Genomic DNA, 23,521 nt, shown 5'->3' on the forward strand with positions numbered 1-23,521 from the left:
TTAGAAATTGGATTCCACAGTGCTGAAAAGTGCACATAAATGATGTTAGATCATGGAACTAGATTAGGCCTATACTCAAGATTAGATCTATCTAGATGGTTCTACTTCGCTTATCCACACTTACATAACATATGCTGAACAATTACGGATACACCCAAAATTTTGATATTTACGGATTTGCCTCCACGTACATTTCTCAACCATATTTCTTCAACCCAAACATAGGTAGATAAAAACCTAAAACACCCTCAAAATTCTACACAAACACTGAAACAAACTGAACAGTATTTCTGGGACGATCATTTATTGCATCATTTTTTTTTAAATTTTCTGTGCAGAGGGACACAACATAAACAGAATCAAATCAACAGTCAAGTGTTGTCTCCATAACAAACGTTGCTAACAGTTTTCTCAAAACAGGGAAGTGTAAAAACAACAAAACAAATAAAAACAAAACAGTTTAAAGCATGTTTAAAAAAAAAAGTATAAAAGTTGCAATTATTATGGAGTGAGTGTGCAACGTCACACCAGCTTGTATATTATTGTATTTAGACAGGCTAGGACTTAGGGAAACCCAATCAAAATACTGTTGGTCAAAAGATCAGCAGGATAATTATCAAGACACAAGGAAGAGCTCTAGACAATACATGTACACTTTACACATGTTCACGATATGGGAAAAATAGCTCAGTCATTTAACAAAAGAAAAAAAAAGTGCATTGTATCAAAAGTCTCAATATGGTTTAAAAAAAAGTACTAGCCCCTAAACCCAAAGAGGACAAAGGAAAAAAAAAACTGTCTGACCTACCTACCACACAAATTTAACGTTTGTATTTAATAATATCGTTATACTTTTAGTTCAAGACAGCATGCACTTTGTGATAAGGATTAGGGTGCACTCTCTTCATAGTTTGTAAACAAAATTAGGATATAAAAAAATAGTTGAATTAGTTTATAAAAAAGATTTTTATGTCTCACAGTCAAGTCACTTAAAAAAAAAAAAAAGAACAAAAAATTACAAAGTGTAATAATATTAATAGAAAAAAAAAATCAACAGATAAAGACAAAAAAAAAATGGTTAAAATTTTGTATAAAATTGTCAAAATGAAAAATAATTCATTAGGTTAAAATTTATCACACAAAATGAAGTTTTAATGAGATTCAATAAATGTAAAAAGAAAAAAAATATCACATCAAATATGACACAGCCTGAGAAAACCAGCCACTTGGGGAGACAACAAAGAGACTTGGAACTGAAAAAATTGGTCATAAATTGATTCAAAATAAAATGAACTGATTAGTCAAAAGGAGGTCCTATGTTCCATGAGGAACTCAAAGGAAAGATGATAATTAGTCAAAATAAAGGCCAGAATGACAGAATTCAATTAAGTCTTAATAATAATAAACAAGAGATTTGAAAATCATTGCAAGGCGGCTGGTTTTGTCAGACACTGTCACTAGTATAGAAATAAAAGAAAAAAGATAATCGAGATGTTCTACACACCCTTTTCTGATTCTCCTAAACAATAAATTACAAATGTAAAGTGATTCAAATAAGATGATGTCACAGCAGACAACGTTAGGAATACAAATCATTTTGGCAGTGCAGGTCACCTTGTGTGAAGCTCAAAAACATTACATGATAAAGCATTTAAATATGACATAAATAAAAAAAACACTCAGAACAACCAATCAAATTAAAGCCTTGAAAGTGTCACATGGCATTAGAAAAATAAAGTACAAAAACAACAAAAAAGAAACAAAACATATAAGTGTTGGCAGTCACTCACAAAAAATCTGACCACTAGTGAATAGTGTGTGACTCTATGAAGTGATATGTAAACATGTGAAGATGAATCTGTAACAAGGCCGATGATAAACTTAGATACACACATCAGCAACAAATGTGAATTATTCCCAAAACAAACTTGGAATCAAAGGATAAGAACTTTGGTCACATTAAAAAATGTTTTGTTTTTTTTCTGTTTAGGCTGTGCAGAAACATTTTTGTGTCCACCCAGTTCCACCTCTAGATGGCATCAATTTCCATAGAGCAAAGAGAATACCTGGTATCATAAAACTTTGTTATTTATTTTTAAATCAGGTGTTTTTTGTATGTGAGTCTGTTAAGTAAAGGCTAAACAGTTAAAGATGAGAACAGACTGCTGATCATTGACAAAGATTAACTTGTTTTAACAAAAGTTTATGCATTCAAACTAAATTTACAAAAAAATTTGTTCATATTAGAAAAAAAAAATCCATATCAATGTCTATCTCTACATGTTACTCTGCAATAACTTAAAAAATTTTTTTTTTAAAAATTAAATCTCTTTTGGTGAATTCCGTTAGAACAAAATATTACAAAAACAACATAATAGTTTCAGCTTTATACTATGAATAAAATTTATGAAGATTCATTTTATAAGTATAACATATAGAATAACAGCTTCAGAATACAATGGTTACTAAGAGAAAAAAACAAACTATAGTCTTATTATAGAGAGATAATTTACTGAGGTATTTTCTTATGCAAGCTTTGTGGTTTCATATGTGTCAGCCCTGTTGTAATACTGGACAAAAAGTGTGTAGAAGAGTCTGGGCCAAGACCAATCATTATAGAAGGACCAAAAGCTCATTGCCTAGTTTAAACTACGATGTTCAGGCCTTACATAACAATTGATCTCATATGAGCAGCGTGTGAGTCATATGAACCATGAGTAGTGGATTCAACACATTTCAACCACAAATTAAAAAGATGATTTTTGGGAATCTGGATGAGCATGTGAGCAGTTGAATGGCAGTATTAGGCTAGGTCTGTGCTCTCGTCAAAACCTGTCTTAATATTGCTATATTTTCACTATTTCTATTTAAAACTTTTCTTTTCTAGTGCTTTTATTATACTTGCCATCTTTAGGCCACCATGACAAAACATTTACAATTAGCATCATAGTAATTAATGGAAAATATAAACATAAACATTTTATTAAGGTATTAAAAGATTAAATATTAAATTTAAAAATTCCTTAAATAATTCATATTTAAAATAATTGAATAAAAATTTTGGCTTAAAGAATTAAAAACCCTTAAATAATTCATATATTTAAAATAATTGAAAAAATAAAAAAAGAATTAGAAAAATTTTATGTCAACAAACATATATCAAGTTAAAGTCTTGTTTTGTAGTTTAATAAATAACAAATGAGTCCTGTTGTAATTGTACATGTACCTGAGCCAGTGTATGACTAGTTCAAACATCACAGATGCTAGTTTGATTGAAGACAGTAGACAAACAGTTATAACATAAAGAGAAAATACTAAAAAAAAAACAACTAACTAGTACGCTTGTACAAAGAGATATACATATAAATATGAAACCCAAAACTGTTCAAACCTTTCATTATACCAACTCTGCCTCAATCACCATGCAGTGATAATGTTGGCAATACAACAGAGGTGATTTGTAAGTTGAAAAGTTTTTTGTTCATGATGTTTAGAAAACTGGAACATATTGTTAAAAACATTTGTACACAACTGAAACGGTATTTGCAACTAAAACTAAGCATACAAAAGAGTGACCATGTCATCAAACTTGTATTATTTTACATTCCAAAACTCTGTATAATATGACACCATCTTTAAATTAAAAATGTTACTATGAATTTGATTCATAAGAAAAACACATAAAAAAATAAATCTTTAGTTAATTTGTTAAAAAAAATATTTTTTTGGGCTTTAATTAAACCAACCTAAGAATAAATGTCCTACAAATAAAATAGCTGGCACACAAACTATTTGCCTGACTATACAGACAAGAACTCAATTTATGAGTAAGACCTCATTAACAATAACTAGTTTGCAAATATCAAAGCAGAAACAAATTGTTTTCTATTTATAGTAATACATCAGCACTAAATTTGAAACAGTCATGAATAATAAATAGTAAGCAGATCCAGTCTAGAATTCTGGAAGACAAAAAGTGCAACCTAAATATAGGTGATAAGTTGGATCATTAAATATTAGCAGTTTAAACCATGTTTTTAAGATGGATAAGATTTCCCATATGGTTTTCTTTTAGATACATTTATTTAGGAAACTAAAATGAAACTTGCACAAATCTCTCTATGCCATTTCAGTTCTACAATAAAGCAGCAACATTCATTTACTTCTCAATGGCTTCAGAGTATTAGATCAAAACAACAACATATGAATGAAATATACTGCAAGTGGTATTTATTAAAAGCATAAACTTTTTAAACCACTGTTTTTTTGTTTTGTAACAGCTAAGACACCTAAAGAGAATTTAAGTATTTCATTGCAGGAAGATAAAAAAGGATTTTATGTACTAAATGTTAGTCAAATAACCCATGTTGGTATAATGAAATATAATTACAATGATTAGACTTTCATTCAAAGTTCTTTGGTTCCCAAACAACACATTTTCCTGAAAGAAATACCAGATTTACAAACATGTATGTTTATTTTACTGCTTCAAACAAACAATGTTTCTGAACAATCAACTAGCCACTGTAGAGTAGATAAAATTTTGAGAATTATAAATGAAACAAATCCATTTAAATGGTTCTGGTACTAGTAATGGGTGAAAAAAAAATAGTTTTGATTCATTTTGATAATTGCTTTACAAGATATGATTTTGTTTGCTCCTATAAGGTCTTCAGAGTTTATTTCTTCCATTGAAAAATATTCGAGTTAGAAGCAGACAGTAATATTGGCTCCATTAATGTTGCCTAACTTTATTTGGATGATCCCAATAAAAACAAAAAACTTCATTAGCTAAAACACTATCCAAGTCTGGACAACTCTTTTGAAATACTCTTTTCAGTTCCCTTAAACATTCATTAGAAAGACTCAATTAAAAAAAAACAAACACTTTCTTTATACATTACATGGCTCAATGATAACTCACTAAAAAAACTAACAGAGATCAACAGAGATATTACTTATAGAAATAACTTCTTTTGTTAAGTTTCATTTCAAAATAATACATTTCCTCTTTCTTTTTTCATACCATTGGAAAAAATAATTTACATTTACAAAATGCGTTGTGAGCCCAACTGTCTTTCAAAATATTAAAATTGTATAATATTCAAGAAAATTAAAGGATTGTTATTCCTAACAAAGAAATGCCACTTATGCATGGTTGTGGTGTTCTGGAAATAAAAGAAGAAAATTTCAAGTGAACATTTAAGAATCAAAGCAACCACAAAAAAATCAGTGACCTGAAAAATTTGGCAAAAGATTGCACTGCATGGTTTGTCACTATCAGGAAAGTGATTAGGTGGGATAGACCAGGACAGTCAAAACTTGGAAAGCTTAAAGGTAGGTCCCAATATAAGGGCAGAGTGTCAGGAAAAACAAACAAACAATGGGTTAAAGTATTGGACATATGTTAAGAATATACAATGCAATGGAAAAACCATCATAGAAGATAGATAAAGCTTTTCATCACAATCTTATCACTTCTACTTTTTTTTTTGGTCCTTTTGCAAATGCTATTTATGGTCTTCTGAAACTAAATTGTTGTTTAAATTAAAATAGCAACCATATTGTAAGTATATAGGTATAAACCATGATTAAAGTAAAAGTAAAGAACCCATTTCGGAGCTTGAGATCTATAGGGAAGATGATGTAGAGGTCATCTGTTACTATGGCCTACAGTTAACGAGGGTGTCGTGTGGCCAGCACATTGAACAACTGCATTTACTTTCCCCAACTAGAGGTACCCATTAGAGTTGGGTGGACTTAGAAGCGTCCTAGAATCCCAGTCTTCAATGAGAATCAAACCTGGGATCTCTCGGTTCAGAAGCCAAGCACTTTACCACTCAGCTACAAAGCACTGCAGTCTATGATTTTATTTAATGGACTCTAGATAACCAATTTATATTTAGTTTTCTAGCCGAATTACTATTTCTTTTCATACATTACCCACACAATACTATACACTCTAAAGAACGTATGAATTAACATAATATTACTGAACATACTTCTTCACCACAGTAATGAGGCTAAGTTTTCTATGAGCCAGTCTAAAAAAAAACTCATTAGAAATCAATTTGAAATAAGGTTTCTTCACTCACAGCGCTTACAACCCATTTAAAACAGATAATTTGAACTACAAATTGACCCGTTGGAATAGCCCAGCTCATTACAAGATGAGACGCAATGTTAATGAGTAAACACTACAAACCAATGTTAGTTTTAAAAACATACCGGTACTTGTTTAGCTTTGACATCTGTACAAATTGTCACTAAAACATTTTCTGTGATTATAATAGAAATGTTCCATAATGAAAAGTGCTTACTTAGTGTAGCCATTTAAAAAAAATATTTTTTAAATGTAAGAGCAATGATACACAATTTTTGCTACATTGTCAATAGTCTTAATTTGGTTCACATGAGTAAGAATTTCGAAAAAGAATCTAGAAAGAAACAATATAAATCTTGGCTATCAAGCTTGCAATAATTATATCATGTGATCAAGACAAAAAACAAAAGGTGATGAATGTTTTCCATATCAAGCAATCTATGAATGATATGTGCAGAGCATATGAGTTACAATTTAGAAGTCTGAATAGTCTAATTCTAGAAGCAATAAATTGTTCAAAAGTACTCCTAGCTCCTTTGTTTATATTTTTAATACTTAGTTCTATCTAAATTACTTTGTGATTTGAGAATCAAAGTCAATTGTACATATTTTAAATAATTACCGGTCTTGAGTTATGTAAATGCAATCAACAGATATATGTATAGATATATAAACAACTAATATTTGCACAGTGTATCACTTGTTAAACATTTATAATATAATTACATATTTTTAAATTTGTATAATTTAATATATATATATATATATTGATATATATGTTAAAAAAAAAACTAACACAAATCCTAACAAGTCATGCCTGCCAATAAATATATAAATATCACCTTTAATACATTATGGTGCTTAGCAATTAATACTAAAACATATTTATATTCTTGTAAATAAAAACTAATCTACACATTTTTAATACTTAATCATCACTAGAACTCCTTGAAAAGCAGGCAGGAAATTTCCAGGGTTTAGACCCCCCTATAGTTCTGAGTGACAGCCACTCTTGCATGTTTGGCACAGTACATACAACATTTTCTTCCTCTTGTGACGTCAGAGGGCCCAGTTTACACATTTTGTGGCTCCCGTTGCGTACAGCAACAGCTGCTGCACCTGATGAACGTGTATCAGAACACTGATCTGATGATAGGGCAGAGACAGCAGTATCACACACTGAAAAAATGTACACACAAAAGTGTTTAGCAATGACAACATTGAATATTTTTATCTGCTTAAAACTCTCCTTTTCACTTCATTATGTGTTGCAACGCCAAAGTGTAAGGCTAGGTACTGTGAGGCATTGGTATCTATATAGTAATTTAGATTTGAGATTTTTAGGATGCACCTGAGTAAAGGCCATAATTGTGCTGCTCACAAAGCACACTTCTCCGTAACCATCAGCTTAAGAAACAGATGACCTTTACATCATAGCCCCATAGATCGGAAGGTCTAAAAGAGTACTTTACTACTTGACTTTACTGAGTTCACCCAACTCTAATGGGTATTAGAATTAGGTTGAAGAAGTAGGGTGGTCGGTTGTTGAACTAGCCACACGACACACTCATTAACTGTCTGTCATGGAAACAGATAAGCTTAAAATCATCTATAGATTACAAGGTCTGAAAGTGTAACTTTTTGTTCTAGTGGATAATTAATAAATGAGTCATAAGGCTATCAACTGAACTCAAGAGTTTCTTACAGTAGAAGAGCATTCATGTAGATTTAGCCAGAACATTTTGAGACTATTAATCAATTCCATAACATTCACCCAATATGAGGAATTTAGCAGGTAAATATCCATAACTAAGATTGCTACTATGGGATAACTTAGTATAAACACATCAATCCAATTTATTTAAATATATTCTAATTATATTCTTGACAAGCACAACCTAAAAATATAATAAATGACAATCACATCTTTTAAAAATAACTATATATTGAGCAAGTAAAATTTTTTTGAGACATGGGAACAGTTGGAGAGACTTGTTCAGAACAGAGAGAAAGCTAGTTGGTGGACAATGCCTCAGATGGGATGGAACCGCAGACAGAGATGAGGTCTTGTTGAAGTAACTTTGACAATATACATACATAAAGATGATATCTCACTAACAGAGGAATGCTACCCTGCCTCAAAGTGGCCCCTGGGTGGAAACAGTCGTAAAAGGAAATGATTAGGCCAAATGGATAGCAAGACAAGACTCCAGTTGGAATGATTTAGAGGTGCAAGAGTATTTCCATTGCACTGTGCGGAGTTGTATAAGAGGTCCCATGACAATGTCAACAATACAGGTGACATTCCTTAGGGGGCCATTTCATAAATGGCGAGCTAAATGGTTACCCTGGTATAAGGAAGGAAAATGGCAGAGTTTCCCTGTGCGCTTGGCCTTCAGTGAGTCTGCAAGTCCAGAGCATCCGTGTCACTGGAAATGACAGTGTGAGCATTACTAGTAAGGCCCTCTTCCAGAAAGAAAAACTGTTCAATCAGGCCAGTGAGAGGGAGCTCTTGTATGCTTTTGCTAGTCTAGAGTTTCAAGAGTTTATGGCTCAACTCTACCAGACAGTTTGAAATTTAAAAATATATACAGCAGCTACATCTCAACTACACCTAAAAACATACAAACAATTACACTACATACTGATATTGTCCATTAATCTACTGCCAGACTGTTTTTGACTTGGTTGTCTCTTGAGTAAAATGACAATTCCTTGCATTTGTTGAAAAATTCCAAGTTCTGTTATACTCTGTTTGACCTCATCATTGGTCAACAACTGGCTTAGTTTGTATCTCAGAAAGTCAAAGTCTATTCCAAGTTGAACAGCTCCCCATAAACTGTACAATGAACAAACATGTAAGTTTTAGCTACCTTAATAAAAACTAAATATAATTATAAATACTAATTTATTAATAATTATTTTTTTATTATTAATAAATTAATTAATAATTATTAATATAATCAATACAGATTTTATTTCAGATAAACATTATTCTCTTACATTTTTAATAGGAATATGGTTATCAACTATAGGCTCACAATACACTATCTCTTTACAATATAAACATTAATAAACAAATACACAGAGCCTCTCAAATTGCTAACAAGATACCTGTATAGGAATTAAATAGTGTTGGACTAAGCACAACAGAAATATAAATAAGTGGCTATAGCATCTTGGTCCCAGTTAGTTTATATCAGTAAATGTAAAGAAAATAAAGTAAAAATTGCCATACAATGAAGATAATATTACATAGTTACAAAAAATATATCAACTGACCTAAATTTGATTTTTTCTTTCAATATAAAACTAATCCAAGCATTGCAGAATGTGCCAGTCATCAACGACAAGACACCAATCTGAGAGGTTGTTGAAAGTTTTGAAATGCCATTGATTGTGGAAGCAAGAAATGTATCAACGCCCTCTGTGATATAGTTACTTGGATCAGCAGATTCATCTGGAAATTTAAAAAAGTAACATGTCTAACTTACCTAACCATCATTTTGACTAGGTATAATATTACATTAAAAAATAACTAGCACAAAGTTGGGCAGTGTCTGCTTACCAGGAGCTACTTTTTTCTTCCAAATTCTTGCAGGCAATAAATTTTCTTGAAAGAAACTGACAGCTTGTTCATTATATTTGTCCAAGAAATTTTTCATGGCTGTGCCTGTCAAAGCCTAAAAGTTAAAGAAAAAAAGTTTTTTTTTCCAATGCAATTAGTAATAAGTATATGTTTTTTTTTCTTTGTTGATTGAGTTTTATATTAATCAGTTCTAGCAAAGTTATTTTCTTTAAATTAATATTTGCTGAAGAACATGAGACTTACTTGAATCTGTCCATTTATGGAGCTAATTTGTTGCTTTAATGAAAAGATCTGGCAGAGACTTAAGCTGTCAAACACATGGAGTCCCATGTGATCTTCCACCAAATTCAAAGTTTGTAAGATGAAGCAAATGTTTTTTGTTGAATCTACCAGCATCTAGAGCATAATTTGAAAAAATAGTGAGACTCATTTTTTAAGTTACCATTACAAAGCAAAGAATACATCTGATGATCGTCTTGCATTTGAGACAAAAAGAAGATTGTAGACAACGCTAGAAGAACTAATATATTGAGCCTTGGTAGCTTTGCAGCCTACATGAAAAAATAGGTAGATAAATGAAGTGAAATAAAATAATTTTCTTTAACCTTAAAGACATTTGTCCAAGGATCTAAGCATCTGAACAATTGAGCTCAAAGTAGGCATGCTCAAAACAATTGAAAGCTATCCAAAAACAGCCATCCATATATATATACACCGACAGCCTTCAAACCCACCATCAATGCTGGTCTTGGTGCCTTCCTGGTCTTCCACAAAATAAACACTTTGAAATAAGTGCACCCTGTGGCAACTACTGCTCAAGCCGAAATTGAGGTAATAACCATAGCTTTGCAGACAGTTGAAAACAAATTATATAAAGGGATACAACCACCATCAGATATTGTTGTCTTTACAGACTCCCAATCCACTTTTCAAGCACTTAACAGCAGCACCTCAAAAAGCCCAAGAGAGTTGACAACACTAATAGTGATAATACACCAGATGATGACAAAAGTAAACATCAACATCACATTACAGTGGATCCCTGGACACATTGGCATCATGGGAAATGAAAGTCAGATAAGCTTTCAAAGGCAGGATCATCTATGGAACAACCAGATAGACTTGTTAACTACCTCACCCTAAGGTCAATGTTAATCAACAACCACAAGAGGAGTGGCTCAACCAATGGGCAACAGAAAACACAGGCAGAGCCATGTACAAAGAAATGAACATGCCTAACAAACTGGACAGTATTAACTTCCTCCCCCACTAAGAGCAATCTACAATCTTTCAACTAAGGACAGGAAACACGACTCTGTTACATTAGCATCTCAATAAAATAAATCCAACACAACTCCCCCTTTGTAGACACTGTGCCCACCCTTATGAAACCATAAACCATATCCTTTTTGAATGCCCCTTCCTAATCCACCTTAGGCAGACCCTACTACCACTCCAGCCCAACATAACCAACACCCTGTACTGCAGTGCTGATCAACTGAAGAAAACAGCACACTATTTTTCCTTGGCACAGTCTGCAAAAGAGCTGACAGCTCAGCTGCAAAAAGCTGGCTAGAAGAAGAAGAATAAGAACACTTTTATTTATTTGCAATCCCCTGAGACCAAAGAAGTAATATAAAAAGAAAATTCAAATCCTACTTTATGCCTAAAATAAAATTGGATTGGACTTGAATTGATCCAATAAGATTGAATCAGATCTGATACGTATTAGATCGAATCATAACAGATTGGATCTGATTGTCATTGAAAATAAAAAAGACCAGTATGAGGATGGCTTCCATGACATTATGTTATTAATGTGACACATTCAACTTTGCTACCAGTTTCTGGAATTTCAGGACTGACACCAAACCAACCTTTTTCTTCCAACTTGAAGAGACTGCAAGCAAACAGTAGTACCGGTAACTGACAAAAAAAAAAAAAAACTAGCAAAAAGAATAAAAACTATGTACCTTGAGATCACAGTGTGAAATGAGAAAAAAGTGGTTGACGTTCCAAGAAGACAAAGATTGCTGTAACTTTGAAGTGCACCAGGAAGTTGCTAGTTTGCATGTGATCAAAATACGCCAGATGACCCCAGCACACACACTCAAATCAACATCTGCATGCTGCAGCTCATCATCTGTCAGATTAACAAAGTGCTGACAGCATATACAAACTGTAGTGCATTTGATTACAGGTATTGAACAGATTATGTATATATATATCAAAGTCGACTTAGAAGGTAAACAACTGCTGTAATCTAAATGGAAGAAACTTTATGCATTTTTACAAAACTTATATCAATTCACTCTATCTGTCAGTTACTAATTTTTGTACATATTTTTTCTCCCACACCCATTCCTGGATCAAGTTAAAACTTTATATAATTATTTATTGTACCTAAAAAAAATATGAATTAATAAAAAAAATAACCAATTAGTTAATTAATCAGTGGTAATTAATTATTTTGTTTGCTATAGAATATAAAGAGATACTCTCTCTCTCTCTATATATATATATATATCTATATCTATTCCCCTTATTACATTTTGTACATGTTTTTAAAATGTATGCAATTTTAGCTACTTAACCTGATCTGAATGCCTGTAAAATGTCTTTTTTTAATGTTTTAATTTTTTGTTTTTCAATAAATAAATAATTAAATCCCAGCAAAAGTACAGTTTTATAAACAGAAGTTTAACCTTAGAAAATATTTCATTACCCAGAATGAGAAATCCCATGTTGAAAATGAACTTTAGGGCCTATGAAAAACATCACACATGATGAAAAGCAACAAATTAAAAAAAACAACCTGCTTATTATTTATTTAAAAAAACTGAAACTAGATCAACAATGATTGCAATTTTAGCATCATTTTCATGTCATGCTCTTGTCTTATGTTTAAAATATATAATATATCAAAACCTATTGTCTTTTTCTATTGAAACGATATTTGCACATGATTTAGATCTACATTATTTTAGTATACTTTATTGGAATTAATTCTTGAGTGAAAACCCTTAAGAAAATATAATAATGTGGGTATTTCTATTTTACTGTTTTGTCATATTTTACAGTAGATCAAAATTTTATGGCTAATGGACCTCATTCACCAATCGTAAACAAACATTATTGAGCCATTATCTTCCCTATCTATTCTATACAACTTATGACTTTATTCAAATCGACGATGGATATTACGTGACCATGTTTTTCGTTTGATTTATCAAAGGTCATCATGTGACCCTCCGTTTTGGTGGATGAGGTCCATTGGGAACAACAATTTTAGATCTACTTACACAGACATAAAATCAAGCTTAAAAGACTTTAAATTTAGAAGCTAATCTAGATTCTAGATAGATGTAAATTAGATGTCTTCATCTCTCTAAATGACGATGATTAATTTTCTCTTACAGAAGTAAATTATGACTTTTTGTCTAGCAATGGTGAAAAGGTAAGGGTTAGGAGAGAGTGGTTCTGTCTCACCAAAAGGCAATAGGCAGGATTAAAAAATGTTATCTTTATAGTACATTTTTACAAATATTATCTTATTTACCTTTGTCTTTAGGGAAGCAACGACAAATCATCATTAAGATGTTCACTAATGGCTTGTACATGTCTTTAATTAAGCATCCTGTCCGAGTGCTGAATAGGTCACCATACAGAGAGACAGGCTGACATTTATCACTTGTTTCGGAAGCAAGACTTGTGTTCAGCACTGAAAACACATAGGTCAATGAAGCAAGCAGTCATTTTAGAGTATTTGACTATTTAAATTTTCACAATCTATTAAAAAAAACAACAAAAAAACTAAATTATCTATATTTTATAGTTTACAAAGTTGGATTTAAGAGAGCATGAGGAAAATTGGACTGCTCAAAAAGGAATGTTTGGATCTTTTTTTTTTGTTTTTTTAGCATTAATGAGTCATGGGAAATAATTAAGATGAACAAAATGCTAGTATAAAAAAAAAATTAACTTACACATATCCCAAGCTCCATATGAAGATAAGGCAAGTAATCTAAATACAACTCCCAAAAGATGTTTTACTGAAGAGGGTGAAAATAAATCTGAAAAAAAAAAAAGGAGAGTGTAACAGAGTATTGTCTAAAGCTAAATTATAAATGTTGTTGTTAAATAATTTTACCTATGTTTTTATATTTTGATAACCTTCACTTTAAATATTTATATATCTTAAATTAAAAAAAAAAATCTCAGCTCTGATAAAATGAATAAACTTTAAAAGAACTATTATAGAATTTTTCTACCTTTATAGCATAAATGTTCTATCATATTCCTGAGTACAGCCGATACTGAATCATTAAAAAGAAGGACAGATCCAATCTCAGATTTAAGTAGACAATTATGTCCCCTCCAGGCAGGTTCATCCAAGAACAAGTCCAAATTCCTACCCATATGAGTCCACAGAGTGTCCATGTAGTGGTCCACAACTGCACTACGTATACTGTTGTCTGCATTGTCACCCCAAGAAACTGTTTTACGCTGAGAATCTGTGCGGGTCAAGACAGGAGTCTCACCCTGGCCCTGGGCTTTAGGGGGTCTACCAACAACTGGACTAAGGGGGTTTTTGGAGGTTGGATGCTTGCTGCCACGATGACTTTGTCGAGCCTTCTGGGGTTCCTTTTTTCTCAGTAAAGACGTGGAGTTACAAACAACCAGCAGGAAGCTTTCTGCAAACTCTTGTTCCTTTTGAGAGAAGTGTAAAAGTGGAGATGCAAGATTGGAAAGGTCAGGGGCTCGTAGAGAACCCATTTTAATAAATGTTGCATTGAGACTGGCACTGCTGCCAGTTATTGTCTGGTAATCACCAGTGTCAGACCTGACCATTACTGAGTGTGGCTGGCTTTGGTTGGGCAAATAATCATCCCACTCAAACCCAGGAAATTTGTCTGCCGCAAGCATGCGTAGAAAGTGTTCATTTTGAGTGAAGAACTGATGAGTCAGTTTTGCAGCATATTTTGACCTTTCATTAGCAAGTATGTTTAATATTTTGTGAAATGGGATAATCCGAAGTGGTTTAGTTAAAGCTGAAGTAACAACTGAGGAACTGTTCGTGGATGGTAAGAGGAAATGGTGAACCCCAAATGTAAGAGATTTGTCCACTTGGAAGTGCAGTTTAAGACCATTGATTATGATGTTAAAATCCTCTAAGCCTCTAGTTATGTTCCAGATAACTTCTGGAGTCAAACTTTCAACGTTTCCATATGCAAAAACCTCGAAGCCCAAGTGTATGAGCTGGTCAAGGCTGCAGACTGACCTGAGCACCAGGGCTGTCAAAACTTGCATTATGTGCTGTAGCTGTAGACATAACTGACCAAGCCTGGGCTGCAACCAGCGGTTGGTATTCAATCTCTGTTTAATGCTGTTCCAGTGAGCTACATGCAGTCTCAGATCTTCACATAAGGCATTTAAACAGTAGAGTTTTGTAACAGGCGTTTCCATTGGATACCCATGTCTTATCAAGTATACAGTTTTAGACTCCAGTTGAACTAAATTTTCTAGCTCCTCCACAAATGACTGGAAAAAGAAAAGGAGACTATGAGCATGTAACAGATTATAGAAATGTAAACATTTACTTACAGAAATAAAACAACTCAAGATACCATAGAGTTCAACTAACCTGAGCAGATTTAACTCTAATAAGACAATCTTTAAAAATCTCTAATTGTGCTCTTTCTTCCATTAATCTATGCAGATTGGAATACTGTCGACCAAGTGGGACACCTCTATTGATAAACAAATAAAGCTGGGTAAGATTATTGTTCAAAATAATTAAAGAGTATAAAAAAACAAAAACAATACTAAGAGGTTTTCCATGCCAGAGGATTAGAGTGTATTACAGACCTATATTACAAGAAAGACGCAACTTCAATGAAATAAGATGTCATATGCCCAGGTCCTGATAATATTGAATAAAACATTGAAACATCTTTTGTATGCTTAACATCTTTTGACGTTACCTATATTTCTGCTATTGCTGGAATTTTACAGAGTTTATATCAATTCACTCTGGTCTTGTCTGTCTGGTAAAAAGTTTGTACAAATTATTTCTAAGACACCCAATCTTGGATCAAGCTGAAATTTGGCACAAATATTTCTTTTACATAACAACACAAGAATAAATAAAAAATACTTTAAAAAAAAAAAAAAAAAAATTATACAAAGTGTAATTGTATCAATTAGTTTGAGTCAACCATATAATTAAATTTGTAATAGATCTAGACCAACAACAATAAATCTTTACGATTAATAATATTTTTACCAATTGTTTTTGTTTAGCGCTATTTCATGCTTTTAGCTTTCTCAATACACTATCACTTATCTGGACAGTCAGGAAAATGGGAGGGGGGGGGGGGGGGGGGAGAGAGAGAATGAAAGGGATATCAGGGTGAATTTTGTTGTAATTGTCGACACACACTAGTCTTAATGCACCATGTTGTCACTTTCTAACTTGCTATATTCTAGCGTCCAAAGAGGATGGCATCATGAAGTTCTTAAAATGCAAATCTCTTTCAATTAAAACAAAAATGGTATTGCTGCAGGGCATCAACAAATAAAAAAATTTTCTAAGAAAGCTATTGCTGAGAAATGTGATATTCCAGTGAACAGTGTCAACAAGACAGAAGCAAATATAAAATAGTAAATATCTTGATAATTATTAAGACCTTCTCTAGAAAGGGAGATAACTAAGGTGTATAAGTATATATAAATAAAATTAAAAGTTTTTTTAAAGTTTAAAATCCTAAGCTTTATACAACTTATTTTCAACAGCTGGAGATAAAACATTGAACTAGACCTCTAGATCTAGTACAAAACAAAAATTTTTAAAGATTGCACATTGAGGATTATAACCAAAACAAAATGTAGGTCCTAAAGTTAAAATATTTCTACTGTTATTAATAATAAATAACAGTAAATGGGTTTTCACCAATTTTGATTCTGTAATTGATTTTTTGTGATAATTATTCTGGGGTTGAAATAAAAAAGTAAAAAGAAAAAACAAATATATTGATATATATTGAAACATTATGTTGTGAAAGTACATCTCACCGAGGGCAATGACTGAAATAACCCCCTTCCATGTCAGGCATTCTTTTAGCTGCATGATAGCCAGGTTGTAGTATATTGAATGCCTTTCTCATATATTTACTACTGTCTTCTGCATCCGAAGAATCAAAAGTAGTTTCAAACACTGAAGAAGTAGGATGTTCACCATCAGATTCTTCAAATCCGAAGGCCTATTTAATATTTAAGAAAATATCATTACTTTTGTTTTCATATTAAATATGGAGGGAAAAAAAATAGCAAAGACTACTTATGTTATAAAATTTTACCTGAACTGATACATCAGGAGGTTCATCTTCATCAACTGGTGTATGTCTGCCCAGCATATGAATGGGTGGTAGGCGAGATTTTAGGGCCCCTCGCCCTCTCCCTAAGCTATGACTCATGACTTTCAATTTTTTATTACTCCTTACTCCTGTTAAAATACCTACATCACCAGTCACTTACTTAGGTGGCTAGACCAAATAAGAAAAAAAAACAACAGTTTAGTAATAAATATTTCTCTTGTGACTATTCCTAAATGTTGAAGTTATTTCTATTACTCTATCATTTCCAAATATTTAAGTGGTAAATATTTCTTTAATTACAAATGGTTTGGTAATAAAGATAACTTTAATCTTTATTTCCCAAATGTTTCAGTTTTAAACATTATTCTAAAGACAATTTGCAAAATGGTTCAGTGACAAATATTTCTTGAATATTTCCAAAATGATAACTATATCTCTTAGGACCATTCCCCAAATACTTCATAAAACAACTATTTACGAATGATACATAAGACAATGATAATTGTAGTATAAATTTGAATAAAATATTGTTATAAACCTGGTGGTGGCACAAATGGGGGTAGTGGTGTGTGTGTAGTCAGCCGACGCAAATCGCCCCAGGCCAGCGCTAGACGAGCGGTCAACCGTGACGAGTTACGACGGTCAGCCGAGACGAGTGTCAACACGGCGGTTCGGGAAGGATCGACGGCGGTTCGGGAAGGATCGACGTCGTGAACAGAGCTCAGGAGCGTCACGAGAGTTGTAGTCATCTGACCACCTGGAAACGTTGAGCGGCGTTCTGTCCGGTTCGAGAAGGCCAGTAGGGACACTATATAAGAGAGGAGGTGTCGCAGTCAAGACGGTCGAGAAAAGGGGCTCAATACAGCAAGGTTCAGTAAGGAGGTTCACGACAGGAGTCCAGAACACGGTCGACTACAGCACAGTTCAGCGGTGTGGTTCTGTACGGAGCATTATGACGGTTCAGTGCGGAGTACTATCAAGTACAGTTGAGACGAACGGCGTCTTGATCTTGGTCTGCGATCAAGTCCGACACAACGAGCCTAGTGTGTGAAGTCAGTCCTGAACTGTTGAACCCAGTGCAAGCCCGGAACGAGACGGAGATGCCAGTGCAAGAGTTGATACGGCGGAACGGTGTTATCGAAGAGATATTTGTACAGTCTTGTGTTACGTGCTGCCAATTGTTCAGTATTGGCTGTTATTTATTCAACTATTAAAGTGTTACGTTACTTTGGAGCCCCGAGTTGTCAAGTTCTTTAAGTTGGTGGTGTATGGTGCAGTTTGCAGAGAGCCTGGATAGTGAGATTCGTAACAATATTAATCTGGGGGCAGATTTTCTGTTAACATATATTGCCTTCAGGATTTAGACACAAATTAACACTATCAAATTCATGAATTGGGTACTACATTTAATTCCCAGGGCGTGCTGTAATATAAAAACAATTGAATACCAAGTTAAGACAATTAGATAAAAATGCTAAATTTTAGCTGCTTAATACATGAATAGTTTAATGACTTAATATGATTAAAATATTTGTCAATGACTGTCACTTTTATCACTTTCTAATGTATAAACAATTGCTAGCTACATTTTTAATGCTCACTTTTTACAATAAAATAATTTTTTTTCATAAAGTTGTTAAAAAGACAATTTTTTTCATAACCATGCACCTGATTGAAGTGCTAGAGCCTAATCAAGTTTAATGCTCCTGATGTAAAAAGTGTACATTAAGTCTTCTATATTAGTCGAAAGCTAGAGATATCTAAAATTGGTATATATATATATATATATATATATTGGTTTGATCTTTTAGATCTAGACCTAGATCTATATACATTATTTATATTATGTTTACATGTGTAGGACATAGATCTAATTATCTACTCTTTTGAAGGAACATCACAGTCATCTGTAATTTAAAAGATCTTGGAATCTTTGTTAATGTTTATATTGTTATGGCACGATTAGGAATTAATTATTTGTTTCGGAAATAGGGGAAGTTTTTACTTAGTAACAATGAGGGTGAGGGTTTTTTAAGACAGAACGAAATAGAAGTCGACATAAACAAGACGCTGTCACAACAATGTAGATATAAGTATTTTATATACGGCTAGAAGTAGATGACATTCGACCATTCCCTTCATTGGTATTAAACGTGTTTGATATTCAACACCCGAGTCAACTACCTCTATTGAATGTTCGGCCTTTCAGTGTTATCGGTTTCTGCATTACGTTCAGTGTTACCTTCATTTGGGTTCGTTTGCATTCGACACCGGGGAAGCGCCTAATAATATCTATAGATATCGAAATCTAGAGTTTAGAGACTACTACTGTTTAGAGACCTAGATCTATTTGTAAGATGCCTAAACTTACATTCAGACTTGTGTAATAGATCTAGAATTTAGAGCAAGTCTAGGTCTTGAATTAATTTCTAGAAATGATTAGGAATTAACAGTTAAGTTAAATAAATAACAGCACCAGGGACCAAGTTTTTAAGAGAGAAAGTAGTGAATTAAAATGCTACGAAAATAAGGGCATGCGCCGACCGAGGCTCGAACCTGTGACTCTGGATTTGACACCACCGCCAAGCGATAACGCACCAAGCGAAACTAACCTCTAGACCATTGGAATGTCCAAAAAAAACATTCTTCTAATCCAGAGTCATTTCGCCCGTATGCAAATTACCACCCTAGTGGTCAAAGGTCACAAACCCCAGCTAGCCCCTCCCCCACCCTCGTAGCATCCGTTCACTTACAACTTCAATAGAGGCGACAAAGACAGCCGTTAGGCATGTATTGGACAAACGATGGCTCTATCTAATTGTATATCTCTCACAAAGACAAGTGGACAATATAAACACATTACATATAGAAGCTTCAGTGGGTACGAGCAATAATGCTGTAAACGTAAACATAGAGTTGAAGCTAGGTGCTGAAACAAATGATAAATACATATATTAAACATAAATAAATAACAGCACTAGGGACCAAGTTTTTAAGAGAGAAAGTAGTGAATTAAAATGCTACCAAAATAAGGGCATGCACCGACCGAGGCCCGTCTGTCAATACAAAATAAAAGTCGAAAGTGTTGTCGATACTGTCGTATCGTTAGTGCAGCTAATGACTTGATACCACAGGATACAGAGATTTATTAAAGTTATTATTATTACATTGTTAATATTCATATATATTCAATGAACTGATAGTTATGAAAGTATAGTTAAATCATAGGTATCACTTACAAAGACCACATCAGGAATGAAGAGATTGGAAACAGGATAAATACAGCAATTGGATACCAACATGATCAGCTAACCACTGTCAAAAAATGTCAACTCAAACTCTATGGCCACATCACAAAGTCCTCAGGGCTTGCAAAGACCTTCCTTCAGGGAACAGTACCAGGAGGAATGGACAGGCCTGTCAGTGAATGAAATTCTATCAAAGGCAATAGACAGAGAGAAATAGAGAAAGATGGTTGACAGATCTTGTGTGGTGCCCTAACGGTCCAACAGACTAAGGGTTAGGTGAAGGTAAAGGTAAATGTGAAACTGGCCTAACTGATGTTATTGAATGACTATTTAATTATTTTGTAAAAGGCCATTCTCTTATTCAAAACCTCAACAGAAAGCTGGGTGCAACACTATGTGTTGCAGTTCATGTGTAAAATATGAAACACTACTTACTAATTTTGTTTTAAATTATATTCTACTTAAATGCATACTAAATAAGTTTTTTCTTTAAAAAAAAAAAAGTAAACATTTATTTTGTAAATGTAAAAGTTAGTATGACAGAAATTACATAATTTAGTAATACAAATAAAAAAAAAATAGTCATCTCCCTTACAAAATAGTCTCCCATGTTTTTTATTCTGAGCTGGCAGAGTAGTAAAGTGCTTAGCCGGGCGTCCCGGGTTCAAATCCTGGTGATAACAGGGATTTTAAATTTTGTGATCATTGGGTGCCTCTGAGTCCACCCAGCTCTAATGGGTACCTAATAGTAGCGGATATTCCCTTTTCAGGGGCTACTACAAATGACCATTTATTTATTCAGAAATCTTCAGAGGTCCATTAATATCAACTTTTTCTCGCCATCTTTACCAATTATAGATGTAATTATAATTAAATCTAGTATAGATCTAGATCTATATAGAGTAAAGTGCGCAGTTCATTCGCATTAAGCCCGCTGGCAGCAAATTTAACGTTTGGATTTTTATAGCACTGTAACGGTCTGACCTATGAAAAAACTAATTGTATCTCTGAATTCCTCGTCCTATTGTCTAATAGTTCTGATTTAATGCATCACTAGGCTTAGTTAAAATTAAATATGAGGTCAAAGAGGTGTAGGGTGGGTATCACCAAGCGTACTTTTCCTTGATCGGATTTCTCCCCTAGTTAGTAAGCTCGATCAGGCTGATGGAAGGCTCGAGCTGATCAAAGAAAATATATCTAAAACATGATTTAATCTTTAATTTTCACTATGAAGTCATTTTCTTTTTACTCCAGCGCAAGAACACCATCCATTGCCACCTTTCCCATGCTCCACAACTTCAAATAGTCTCTTTGAGCTGATGAGCCATCAGACTTAAAAATAGCCTCAAGCCCATGACCCATTTTCTTCACTACCAGGAAGTAAAAAAATTAATTCCCCACCTTTTCAGTTAGACCTCATCATGAACTTAGCCTTTACAAGGAAAAGGAAATAGTATGTGTCGGAAGTGAAGACAAATGGTGCATGCGGAGTAGCTATATAATAGTAATTTGGTAAACATTCAAATAAAAAAGTTTTTGCAATAAAAAGTTGACCGATTGAACCTCTATACAAATCGGGGCTGTTCGAGCTTCGCACTTTACTATATATTTTAGTACGATGAAACTAGATCTAGATCTATCTAAACTCTTCTGTCTCTTCTCAAGTTCTGTAGAATGTAGTATAGTAAAAGTATAGATCTAAGCCATAATAAGTTAAATTAAGTATACTTATAATACTAGTATAGACTCTACTACAAGTACTAGTCTCTAGTCTAGATTCTAGATGTAGGCTAGCTCTAATTTTAATTAGTCTCTAGACACCTACTAGTGAAGTGTCTAGTGACTCTAAATCGGACTCTAATATATTATATATTAATATTATTATTATAATATAGATCTAAATATAGACAGAGTAGAGTATAATAATACTAAGTCTAATCTATATTATATTATAATATATAGACTAGATCTAGATTAGACTAACTACTTAGTCTACTACTAGACTACTACTTAAAGTCAGTACTTACTAAATCTAGGTCTAGGACTCTCATTCATGAATTCAAATCATTGAAACCCAAAAAAAAAAAAGCATCTTTATTTTATCAACTTTATGAGTTTATTACTTTAAAGTTCAAGTTCAACCAACTTGAATCAAGTACTATTATGAAGTCATCAACAACTCACTCAGATATCTATATTAATGATGGATGAATTGGTGGATGATCATGTCAATCATGATCTGATTCATATTCTAATAATTATATTCTTCAATTTCTTGATCATTCTTACTAGATCTATTCTTAGACTTCAACTTGGCCTGGCAGTGGCATAAGTGTAAGTATTGATCTAAGTAGATCTAGAATAAATCTAGATTAGATACGTTATTAGACAACATAAATTAGCAAACGACCTTGATAGTGCCTCGAAATAAAACACATTACATCTAGAGATATCTAGATTTAATTGTATTTTTTTTTTAGAAAGAAGGTTTACAAAGCAAGAAGTTTACTCGTAGGCAGCCATGTTGCCAAAATAATGTAGATCACGTGATATGATATATAAATAGATATTCGTTTATAATGAGCAGGATAATTTTCTATAAATAGACATAGTTAGATCTATAGATTTGGAGCTAAATCAAGTTTAAAAGAGGTAAATGACATCTTAAGATGTAGATCTAGATCTAGAAAGTGTCTACATCTAGAATCTAGAATGTCAATCAATTAAATAATTAGGCCTATAGGCTATAGACCTATCCGGCGTTAGGCACGGTTAGGCCTACTTATAGGCCGGTTAAGCCCTGGGTTAACCAGACATCTGCCTGGAAGACAAAAATTCGGCATTACAAACGAGAACCACAAACACCACCACCAAGAAGACTTTAAAACAAGCTTTACAATGTCATCAGGGGCGGACTGGCTATATGGGCAAACGGGCAAATGCCCGGTGGGCCGGTACCAAATGGGCCGGTCTGGTCGCGACCAAAGAAAAAAAAAATTAAATGCAGACAACTTAAAAAAAAAGTGACAGCAGCAAGACACAAAGGCCCGAACACGTTATCTTCTTGTTTTTTTTTGTTTTTTTTTTTTAATTATTATTACAATTAATTTTGTTTGAAATTAAACAAGAACAAAATTTAAGAATTAACTATACACTGTACGTGTTATCATTTGTAAAACGTTAGACCGTACTTTCTGCTATGCAC

At 33.1% G+C, this 23,521-nt stretch overlaps 1 protein-coding gene across 3 annotated transcripts; it reads right to left on the reverse strand.

Annotated features, from left to right (window-relative positions):
• Positions 1-280: 280 nt before the first annotated feature.
• Positions 281-22,839, reverse strand: LOC106058596 (uncharacterized). Of its 3 annotated transcripts, XM_056031269.1 has the most exons (14): positions 22,344-22,405; positions 20,308-20,485; positions 17,051-17,236; positions 16,767-16,954; positions 15,337-15,442; positions 13,964-15,233; positions 13,679-13,765; positions 13,252-13,413; positions 11,666-11,835; positions 9,936-10,088; positions 9,672-9,786; positions 9,386-9,563; positions 8,749-8,942; positions 281-7,282 (listed from the first exon to the last, which is right to left on the reverse strand). In XM_056031269.1, the coding sequence occupies exons 3-14, from the start codon at positions 17,165-17,167 to the stop codon at positions 7,032-7,034; spliced, it is 2,991 nt and encodes a 996-aa protein (XP_055887244.1). In that variant the 5' UTR covers positions 17,168-17,236; positions 20,308-20,485; positions 22,344-22,405; the 3' UTR covers positions 281-7,031. The 3 variants fall into 3 exon arrangements, with proteins under 3 accessions (XP_055887244.1, XP_055887259.1, XP_013071509.2); XM_056031284.1 differs by lacking the exons at positions 20,308-20,485; positions 22,344-22,405 and adding an exon at positions 22,501-22,839; XM_013216055.2 differs by lacking the exon at positions 20,308-20,485 and having other exon boundaries at positions 22,344-22,414.
• Between the last annotated feature and the right edge of the window lie 682 nt (positions 22,840-23,521).

The sequence above is a fragment of the Biomphalaria glabrata genome, chromosome 1 (genome assembly GCF_947242115.1).
Source record: "Biomphalaria glabrata chromosome 1, xgBioGlab47.1, whole genome shotgun sequence".
Lineage (NCBI taxonomy): Eukaryota > Metazoa > Mollusca > Gastropoda > Planorbidae > Biomphalaria > Biomphalaria glabrata.

Bases quoted from the DNA above. Each gene is read 5' to 3' on its own strand.
- LOC106058596 (XM_056031284.1), bottom strand. From the start codon at position 17,167: ATGAGTCATAGCTTAGGGAGAGGGCGAGGGGCCCTAAAATCTCGCCTA. The intron at 13,414-13,678 runs GTAAGTTAATTT...ATGTGTTTTCAG, and splicing joins ATATGGAGCTTGGGATATGT to TGCTGAACACAAGTCTTGCT. The intron at 9,787-9,935 runs GTAAGTCTCATG...TTTAACTTTTAG, and splicing joins CCATAAATGGACAGATTCAA to GCTTTGACAGGCACAGCCAT.